The sequence below is a fragment of the Drosophila gunungcola genome, chromosome 3R, assembly GCF_025200985.1.
Source record: "Drosophila gunungcola strain Sukarami chromosome 3R, Dgunungcola_SK_2, whole genome shotgun sequence".
Taxonomy (NCBI): Eukaryota; Metazoa; Arthropoda; class Insecta; order Diptera; family Drosophilidae; genus Drosophila; species Drosophila gunungcola.
Window position 1 is genome coordinate 28791578 of NC_069139.1, and position 10909 is coordinate 28802486.

Here is a 10909-nt window from a genome sequence, read left to right on the forward strand (position 1 = left end):
GAAGGACGGTGTCGGGTGCTCAACGGTTACTGCTATTTATTGATTTGTCTATTGTTAAGCTATTTATAAACGTTGGATTAAAGTTGTCAAGGAATCAGTTTGTTTATCTGGTCTGGTCTGGTCTGGTCTATCGCATGAAGTCGTTGACGGTCAGCACCCGGATGTCGCTCTTGCGCAGAAGCCAGGCGCACGAGGGCGCGTCGAAGGTCAGGTAGACGACGTGCATCGGCGTGGTCTGCATGAACCCGTTCTCGGACAGGGTGTAGCGGTACGGCTTCAGCAGCTCCAGGTACACGAACGCGGCCGGGCGCTTCACCTGGATGCTGATGCTGACGCTGTTGCGGATTACATCGCTGGTGTTGAGGCAGTTCCGGGAGGAGATCTCGTACTGCGGAGGAGGCGGAAATCAGACAGGGGTCATACTGCAGGAGGGCACACTCACCTCCAGGCCGGGGTCCTCCAGTCCGACGGCTGCTGCGATGCTGCTGGGGAAGAAGTGGGTCCTGGAGATGACCTGCTGGCCGCGGCGCAGCTGCAGCTCCAGAAAAGCATTGGTTCTGGTGAACTGCCCCTTCAGCAGCTCGTCGATGGGGACGACCTTGTCGTACTGAACGCCGTTAGGGCGCAGGGTCACTTCCCAGGAGGTCGATTCGCGCGGCAGCAGCTGGGACCAGAGATGAACGTTGGCCACGACACTCAGTTCCCGCGTGTCCACCTCCAGTTGGTCGCAGATGAGCGAGATGTTCAGCGAATCCGTGGACCTTTCGTACAGGGCCACTATTGCAATGGGCGCCAAAAAGTCCCGGGCCCAGTAATGAAGTATCTGCGGTAGACAGACAGAGTCGGAAAACACTTGTAAAGAACAGGCTTGTACTTTTTTTTATCACATGGCATGCCAGATTCACGCCCCTTTTTCTTAACTACAGCCCTGCTTTCGGAAACTGGAGATTAGCCACTTTGCATGCAGGTTCTAGTAGTTCCTATTTTAGAAGTTATACGGCTATGAAGTCCCTAGCCACCGCTCTGCCGCGCTTCTGCCCCGGCTTGGCCGCAGTTCGGCCGCTGCTCTGCCACTGCTCTGCCGCTGTACTGCCGCTGCACAAATTAATAAAGGCTTAGTCAATTTTTTTTGCCTGTAATTCTATAAATAATAGAAATTAAATTATATCACATAAATAATATATTCTATCACAGACACTGGACCTTTAAGGAGTCAAACTCATCTAACTAAATTCTAGCCCTTTGAGCTACTAAGTCATCGAATAAAAGATCCTGAAAAGTTATTCCAACGAACACTTTAAAATCTTATCTCATATCTCATGTAAACACAATTGGCAGATCAGACAGGTTATTTATGTGATCTATGAGGTTTTAATTCTGAATATGTGAGATCAAGTTAACAGGAAGTCCCATTGCTCTAAAACATAAGTTCTCCTTTTCAATGCAATATTCAGTTCTGAACGACATTTTTTCATCAATTTATAGGCCGAAATATTTAGAGAAAAACATTGCCTAGTTAAACTTTAAAATGGTATTAAGAAAAAAAAGCAATTGAGAAATCGGCCCTCCGTCTACATAACAAAACTGTTTAACTGAGCTAGGACAATGCGAGGATATACTTCATACTAAAACAAACTAATCCACTATTTCAGCTCACCTTCCAGTTGCCGTAGAAATCAATGCCGGACCAGGACGGCGCCACCCACACGTCGTTCAGCTGCCAGTAAAGGGCGCCCATGGTTTTGTGGGGGGTGTCCCGCAGACTGCGGTACAACTCCGTCTCCACCTTGGTGGCCATCGCCTGGGCGATCTGGCTGAAGTAGATCAGGGCGTTTGCATAGTTCTCCTCCTCCGGAAGGGGGAGCGGCAGGTGTCTCTCCACCAGGGCGATCACGGGCATGTTTCCTAGGGGGTGGTGCTGGCGGTGTCTGATCAGGGCGAGAAGGTCGTCGCTGTCGTTCTTGCTGCGCTGCCAGGCGTATGCGCCGGGAAAGCTCTGAAAGCCGTACTCACTGACGAACCGAGGGCGCGGGAAAATCTGCGGGTCCCATCCATCCTTAAGGTAGTCGTAGAAATGTACTGAGAGAGAGAACCGTTTAGGGCTTGGGCATTTTTAAAAATCACTTCTTACCATCGCCGTTGTGATTGTCCTGAGGGTTGCTAGAAATGTAGTTATCCTGCTCACTGGCTTTGCCATTGGAGGGCGAGGAGACCAGGGGCTGGGGTCGGGAGCTGTGCGAGACCAGTTTCAGCTCGTGGATCACATTGGCCAGGTAGAGCTCCCGGTACTCGCTCTCAAAGCGATCCACGTCATAGAACGTCCCGTACCAGTTCTGCACCAGGGCGGCCTCGTTTTCATTGTTGGTCACAAAAATGGCCACGCTAGGGTGGTGCGAAAGCCGCATGGCGTTCTGCCGCACCTCTTCGCGAACCGATGACAGGAAGTCGTCGCCCACCGGGTACATTGCACAGGCAAACATCATGTCCTGCCAAATCAGGAGGCCCAGACTGTCGGCGAGCTGGTAGAAGTAGTCCGACTCGTAAACACCGCCTCCCCACACTCGCAGCATGTTCATGTGCGCTTCCTTGGCGGACCTCAGTAAGTGGCCAACTTGCGATGAAGAACAAAAATCATTAAATTCGTATTCCTGAGATTTCACAAAATGGGGAATTACGTGTGTGCATAAACACCATTTCATGTATTCGCCTACACAAGAAAGTTGACTACACTCAAAATAAAATTGCTCTAAAAAATCTAAATTCGCCATAAAACTATAGGTATTCTTTGCAATTCCAAGAAAAAATTGATAGTTTAAAAATAAGAAAAACTCTATATTCTAGAAAAATTTGCACTTCTTGAGAAACCATTTTCTTAATAATAGGAATGATTACCCTAAAAAGTAACATATTCAAAACAAGAAAGGAAGCAAACTTCGGCAAGCCGAAGTTCATATACCCTTGCAGCTATTGCAAAAATTAAATATTCTTGAAAACATAAAAATTATGATTAACTTGCGTATATGATTAAAAACATTGAAGCTATGATGATCTGCAGCTTGATTATTCTAGTTCCTATGGCAGCTATATGATATCGTTTTCCGATTTTAATAAAATTTAAAGCGTAATTCTGAACAGTCAAATTATTAATAAATCAAAAAGAATTTATAAAAAAATAAAAAAAAAAAAGTTACATTTAAAAAAAAATTGTATATAGTCGTCTGATTTTAATGAAATTTAAACCGTTATTCTGAAATATTTAACCTTACTATATGTCGAAGAACTAAAAAAAATTAAGAAACAGCAAAGTTATAATTTTTTTTATTTATTTTTCCGATTGTTCCTATGGGAGCTATATGCTTAAGTCGTCCGACCCGGATCGATCCGACTTATATACTACCTGCAATAGAAAGACAACATTTGGGAAAGTTTCATGCAGATAGCTTTAAAACTGAGGGACTAGTTTGCGTAGAAACGGAGGGACAGACGAACATGAACAGAATAGATATACTTTATATGCAAACTTCTGACTGAAACTAGAATACCCTCTGCAAGGGTATATAATTTTTTTTATTTAAAATTTGTATATAGAAAGTATTTTTTTTAAATCCTCTGCCTTACCCTAAAATTAAAGAAATAAAACTTATTCAAGCTTTCACTACATTTTTTTAAAATATAAACTAATTTTTAAAAATAATATTTTAAAACTATTATTAAAGCCAATTTTACCGAGCAAGTATCTATCAATCGGCAGCCAAACAACTTAATCTTTAATTTGTATTCTCTTGGAGATTGTATTATAGTTTCAATCAGAAATTGACTTACTCTGTTCTTTTGTTTGCATTTCGGGAAGGATGTGGGACGGTATATAGTTACTGCCTTTCATGAACATCTCCACGCCATTGACACGGAAAAGGAAGGTGTTTCCTATGCCATCTGGGGCGGGGACCTCAATCAGTTCGAGCGTGCGAAAGCCCACTCGGAGCGACTTGTACGACTTGGTCTTGGAGCGAACCTCGGGCCCATCACCTCCGTGCCAGGCCTTCAAGGTGAAGTGAAGCGGATAAAGCTTCTGCTCGCCGTAGCCATTGGGCCACCAGGTTACGACTTTCTCCTGCGAAGTGATAACGCCACTTGACACAGATCTACACAGCACAAAGTCGCGCAAATGCAATTATTAGGCGGTACTCACAATTGGCACGGCCTGATCGAACTCAATTACTGGCGCCAAGTGGCTAATGGATTCCCTTGCGAATGTGTCCACGACCACCGGACGCTCCAATAGCTCGCTGCAATTCGCAATGCCCATTAGGGAGCGCTGTATTCAATTGGGGAAAGGTCACTTACACAGCGTACAGAATCAGTTTTCCGTTGAAGTCCTGTCCGCCCACCGCGTCCAGGTAGCAGCGAATATGCATGTTCCAGTGCGAGCCATTGATGCGGCTGACGTCCACGTCCACGTCGCGAATGACGGCCACCTCGTAGATCTCCAGTTCCACCGCCTTCCAGATCCCGGCGGAGGGGGCAGCGGGACCCCAGTCCCAGGAGAAGCTGGCTTGCATCTTGCGCAACATGTTCATGTGGCACTCGCCATGGTATCGGTCGTTGGGGCATTCCGGAGGCACGTTTTTCTTAGCCTCATTCAGAATATTGGCCCGCGCCAGGGCAGCTACAACGGATGACTGGATCTCCACCTCCAGCAAGTTGTCCGTCTGGAGCAGCGATGTCACGTCGTAGGAGTAGCGCACAAACATGTTGTCCGTGCGACCCAGCAGCTGGTGGTTCAACCGTATCTCCGCCACAGTGTCAATGCCGTGGAAGGTCAGGTTGATGTGGCCGCGTTGGTAGTGGTGGACGTCGACTGTGCCGGTTATAAGACGAATATATTAAGGAAATTATTAAGCCAAATTACATACTTTTAGGCCACAAGGACAAAGGTTAGAAGTACCATGTATCGGTACTTGAAGCTGCAAAAGGAACGATCGGCTCAAAATTTGTCCCATATAATGTGATAACTAGATAAAATATATTTTATTTAGCTTTCTACTGACCGTCTGGTTGCCACATTCTATACTAGATACCCGCTATTCTTAGGGCATACCAGAAGGAAATGGTTGGAACAAAAGGTTTGTGCGCTGGGATCAAAGTTTATTACTCATACGTAATGTTGGCTTTGATCAACTAATTTATATTAAATGAAATTATAAATCATATGAGTAGTTTAAATGGAATCGTAAAGATCATAGAAAGAGTTCATATATGAAATATTAAACACCTTCTAATCATTACGAATTTTCATCAGACAATCATTGCTTGTTTGAAGACTTTAGATTATTTACCTTTGTGAATTTATATTATGGTATATTGCTCAAAGTATATGGGAAGACAACATATTGGGCAAGGCAAAGACTCCATCATTTTTAGTAGTATAAGGGTGTTCACAGCACGACAAAACATTTAGTGCAGATGGATTTTGACCAACTTATTTTTTCAGGAACTTCTAGCGTTAAGACCATTTTATAGCAACATGTCCATTAAAACGGAATTCGAATTACAGCTAGCGTTACACTTTATTCCAGGATCGTTGCACTCAGCCGTAGTCTGAATATTAAGTAGCTGTATTTTATTTAAAAAAAGGCATAAAGAGCGCAGTACAAGAACATAGCCAGAAAATAACTGAGTAATGGATTTCATGTGATATTATTTTGACCAAAACTGTTTTTAACATATAATGCCACTTAAGGATTTTTGAATGGTATGCAAATAAAATAAACTTACACTGAAATACATTAGAGTAGGTCCAGTTTTCGTAGGCTAGATAACGCAGGCCTACATCGTTGTAGGAATCCAGCACTTGGGGTCCGAAGGCACTGTATATGCCCGAGGGCAACGATTGATTACCGATGGTAAGGGCTGTTAAGAAATGTATATGTTAAGGGGCGAATTTTTACAATAAACCTTTTTCACTGCGATTGTTTGGTAAACAATCACCTCCATTAAACTTATCTCACACAATTTCAATTATTGCTCAAGATTTTTGATAAAGTAAACTACTTTCTAATACTCACAGCCGTTCTGATTAGTTATCGTCCAATTGCCCAGCTCTATTACTTCAACCCTATCACCGTGGACGCCGCAAATAAGAAATGCGAGAATTCCGACCAGAACCGCACCGCTGGCACCACCTCCGGATAATCCACATCCATGCCGACACTTCATCTGACAATTATTAGTCGTCCCAACTCGGTGGGGCTATTTAAAAGAAGACCGGCTCCCCTTTTCAGTGAGCTATATCAAAGCCTATATGTAGGGAACCGCATGGAGCGCTCCGTAAAGCGAGGAGTTGCTTCACCGACTCACAGATCGCGAATGCGCCGCTCTACGATTTGGAACCGATCGGTGGATCGTTGGATTGACACGTGAGAGTGAGAGAGCGGAAGAGTGGGAGAGAGTGATAGCGGCAGAGAGACTGGAATATGCATTGGTAAAGAAATTAATTTCAATGTCACGCTCCCATGAGCACATCAGCTGTTACTCAGAAGTTCGTGTTCAAAGAGCGATGAAACTCAAATAACGCCAAGCACTTTAATCTGATTGCGTCGCCTGTATCTTACCCTATATACAAATTTGTATGGTTGGTTAGATTGGTCCTGGATAAGCAGCGGTGAGAATAAAAAATTGTCACTTGTTAAATCCGGTGAAGCATAAATTTGAAAAAGTAAAATGGTCAGGGTCGTTTTCATGTTAATATTAATATATATATATTGTATTCTTTTCATAATTAAATTTCGAACTAACAGGTTTTTTTGTACGAACAGTTCTTTCGTTATGTCCATCGGTGGTCGGCAAAGGCCTATATCCGGAGCATAGGCAATGGCCAAGTCGGAATAGTCTAAAGCCGCAGTCGGCACACACACTCTGCCAAATTTCGCCGTGCAAGTTAATCAAACAAAGAAGTGCGAGCATGTTATAGTATGTGTGCCGACCACTGCACTATGGTCCAAGTAACCACTTTTGTTGGCCAAACAACAAACAAACAACGGAACAAGATTTTTTGATTTAGTTTTTTTTTATTATAGATATAGTTAAAAAAAAGAGATTGATAAAAAAAATGGCTGTAGAACCGCCTCCTTTATTTTTAATACAAATTAAAATTATCAATACCCAAATAAATACAAAGTATTGGGCGTTCTTTTAAAATTTGTATTATAATTTAAAAATAATGGGTTTTGTCCAAATTTTGTTAAATTTGGTTTTGGAATGGTTTTTCCCTCCATTTCGCTTGCAAATTCAAATCCAAAAACACCAAAAATTAAATATTTTATTCTTTTTGCCAGGGCCTGGCAAACGTTCATCGAGAGTTTATCACATTTCTAGTATTTTTTCCGTCGAACTGAGTACCGACGTGCAATAAGGCACTATCGAAAAGTGCCGCCGGTTATTTGCCCCTCGCTCACTCTCATAGGCGGCAAACGGTTTTCGTCGGTCTGAGTATTAGGCTTAGAAATGTGAAAAGCTCCCTATGCCAGGCCCTGTCGAAAAGAGTAAAAAATTAATCTTGGGTGTTGTCGGATTTAAACTGGCAAGGAAAATGGAGGAGAATCTGCATTTAAAATCCCAAATCGCTTTATTTTACATTTTCTGAGATCTCGACGTAAATACGGACGGACTGACAGACAGACATGGCTAGATCGACTCGGCTATTGTTCTGATCAAGAATATATATACTTTATAGGGTCGGAAACGTTTTCTTCTACCTGTTACATAATTTTCAACAATTACAATATACCTTTTTACTCTTTTTTTCCTTCACATTTGTGCTTCGGAACTCTAAAAATAACAAAAGTTGCAATATACTCAGGTTGTGGCCGTGGGGTTAGAAAGTCCACACATTAAAAATTAGACCCAGTTTTTGTTCTTTTTGGGGAAAAAATATTTTTCTTTTATGCCTAATGCATTACAACTCAGTATACGTTCTTTGAATTCTATATTGAATTGTAACCGGAACGAACGCGATTCGGGTCTTGCATACTTTTCCCATAACTAATGCAGATTGTATACGCCCTGCATTACGAGGCGTCCATGCCTATGGCAAAGTAATCCAGGTTGTAATCCGTTCATTCCTGATTAGTGGAGATAAATAATCCATTCTTAATCGATTTCGTAATGACAATTTTCGCAGCTGTTTTTCAAAATGCAAGTATAATTCAACATAGAGTAATAGCCTGATTCCATTGCCGCATTAGTGGACTTTTTACCTGATTCCATTGGCGCATTAGCATTTAGCTAATGCTACTCCCACATGTGAGGCGATTTGGGTTTGTTTACTTTTGAAATGTCGAAAATCAAAACGAAATCATGAATATGAGCGAGTTTACGAAAATCTTTAATACTCAGCAGGACATAATTCTATACCATAATACCCTGCTAAAACGAAAACGAATGCGACAAAAAGCTAGTTCTCCAACTGTCGAAAGCATTCATTTTCTGCGACTTCTGACGACTTCGTAACTGAAAGCAACAGAAAAGCAGCAAGAAATCAAATGAAAACAAGCGACTGTTGCTGCTTTCCGATTTTTATCGCTTTTTGCATTTGCTTCAAGTGCGACTTCTGCTTTTCTAGGAGCAGAAGCAAAATTATATGAAATGAAACTTATTTTAGTTTTTTAAACACTGTATAGGACGCTAATGTAGCAAGAAGTGAACTCGGATAATCCTCTTCTTTTTACATTCGATTGAATGCGATTTTGAAGCTATATCAGCATAAAAGGCGGCCAAGCTTATAAAAAAATAATTAATGTTGTAGTATGAAACCGAATGCATTCCGGATTCGAAGTATGGCGGCAGGAATCGATTCTGGAATAAGGTTAATTGGGTGTTTTATTCAATAGCGCTTTGTACATAGCAAAATTCAAAAGACAAAAAGGCGGATGAAAATTTTGACAGCCTATTATATGTAGATCTTTGCTTTAAATTTAAGGGCTCAAATTATTTAAGCTTATACAACAAAAAAACAGCAATGGAAAGGAAATTATTTCTAATTAAATTATATGTTGAAAAGCAAACAGTTGCACAATTTGGGAGTTATTAACATATTTTTTTTCGACACACGCCCAGGAAATGTTTTTACACGTGTGTCAATAACATAAGTTATTTATGTGTTAAAAACGTTTTTTCCACGTGTGTTTTTTGGAGACTCGCATGTCAAAAGTATTAACGAACTTGCTAAATTACCGTGCTCAAAATTTGCGTTTACGTTTCCAGCCCCAAAATTCCATCGCCGCCTGGACGACATCCCTCGCTCCTGTTGCCCCAGCGCTAAAGCTAAACTGTCTGTCACGCCTGAGTTACCGTATCGGTACCATCGCCTGGGCCTCAAGGAACTACCACGTATCTGGACGATGACCGGCAGCTAGCTTTTCATTGCCCCACATAACATTCTGGCCAAATTGCATTGTCAGCAATAGGCAGGATGTACGACGAACACTCGCTCGAGGAAAGCCACAGAAAACTACTTTTTATAAAAAGTTATAACAATGCTAAATCATTTAAGCACTATCACATATATTATTGTAATACACACCAAATTTTCGGGCTGAGGTTCCAAGAGGACCAACATGTCATAATAAAAATATTCTGAATTTGAACACCAAATAAGGCAGACGTTTATTTTAATTCAAAAAAACATTAATTGGAAATTTAATATACTGCAATAAATCTCTAAAGGGAACTGATAGCTAACTCGAGCAGTAAAGAAAGAGCTGGGCAACGCCACAGAAAAATCTGATGCTTAAGTTGCTCGCCTCGATTACCGCGCCGCCCAACGTCTTCTTACTAAATGCAATGAAGGAACCCAAATGTAACTAGGCCCTAATAATTAGTGCTGGAACAAACAACGATGTTTATTCGATGCACTCGATGTTTCCAAAAAATTGCCAGCATCGATGTTTTCTTGGCAAACATCGATTATTTTCACTTTTCTGGAAAAAATCGAAGAAGCAGGGTAACAGCCTGGACTTTGAATGGAATGTACCTGATTCCATTGGCGCATTCGCATTTAGCTTATGCTACTCCGACATGTGATTGGCACGAACAGCTGATCTGGGCTTGTTTACTTTTGAGCTGTCGCAAATCAAGCAAGCCGAATTTCATACGCTTGCAGCTATTGCAAAAATTAAATATTCTTGAAGACATTAAAAATTAAAATTAAAATTATAATTTACTTGCATATATGTTTAAAAATATTGAAGATATGATGATTTGCAGCTTAATTATTCGATAGTTCCTATTGCAGCTATATGATATAGTTTTCCGGTTTCTATAAAAAGCGTAATTCTGAACTGACAAATTATTAATAAGTCAAAAAGAATTAAAAAAAAATAGAAAAGCTACATTTAAAAACTATTTTTTTTTATATGAATTTAATTGTTTCCATGGGAGCTATATAATATAGTCGTCCGATTTTGATGAAATTTGAACCGTAATTCTGAAATATTTAACCATTACTTTATGTCGAAGAAGTAAAAAAAATTTAAAAACGCCAGTTATAATTTTTTTTTATTTTTTTTTCCGATTGTTCCTATGGGAGCTATATGCTATAGTCGTCCGATCCGGCTCGTTCCGACTTATATACTACCTGCAATAGAAAAACAACTTTTGGGAAAATTTCATGCAGATAGCTTTAAAACTGAGAGACTAGTTTGCGTAGAAACGGACGGACATGGCTAGATCGACTCTCGTTGTGATGCTGATCAAGAATATATATACTTTATAGGATCGGAGATGTCATCACTGCCTTGCAAACTTCTGGCTGAAATTATAATACCCTCTGTATACAAATGCCCAAAATTCGGGCTTCTAGGCCAGAAAACCCACTTTAGTTGATAAAATCTTACCCATGTTCTAACCCATA

General features: G+C 41.0%; 1 protein-coding gene across 3 annotated transcripts; it reads right to left on the bottom strand.

Moving 5' to 3' along the window:
- Window positions 1-19: 19 nt before the first annotated feature.
- Window positions 20-9777, bottom strand: LOC128252425 (beta-mannosidase). Of its 3 annotated transcripts, none has more exons than XM_052980134.1 (10): window positions 9581-9777; window positions 6066-6466; window positions 5776-5910; window positions 4345-4858; window positions 4190-4286; window positions 3823-4111; window positions 2132-2611; window positions 1658-2079; window positions 443-823; window positions 20-388 (listed from the first exon to the last, which is right to left on the bottom strand). In XM_052980134.1, the coding sequence occupies exons 2-10, from the start codon at window positions 6214-6216 to the stop codon at window positions 128-130; spliced, it is 2730 nt and encodes a 909-aa protein (XP_052836094.1). In that variant the 5' UTR covers window positions 6217-6466; window positions 9581-9777; the 3' UTR covers window positions 20-127. The 3 variants fall into 3 exon arrangements, with proteins under 3 accessions (XP_052836094.1, XP_052836093.1, XP_052836091.1); XM_052980133.1 differs by lacking the exon at window positions 9581-9777 and adding an exon at window positions 6612-6629; XM_052980131.1 differs by lacking the exon at window positions 9581-9777 and having other exon boundaries at window positions 6066-6619.
- Between the last annotated feature and the right edge of the window lie 1132 nt (window positions 9778-10909).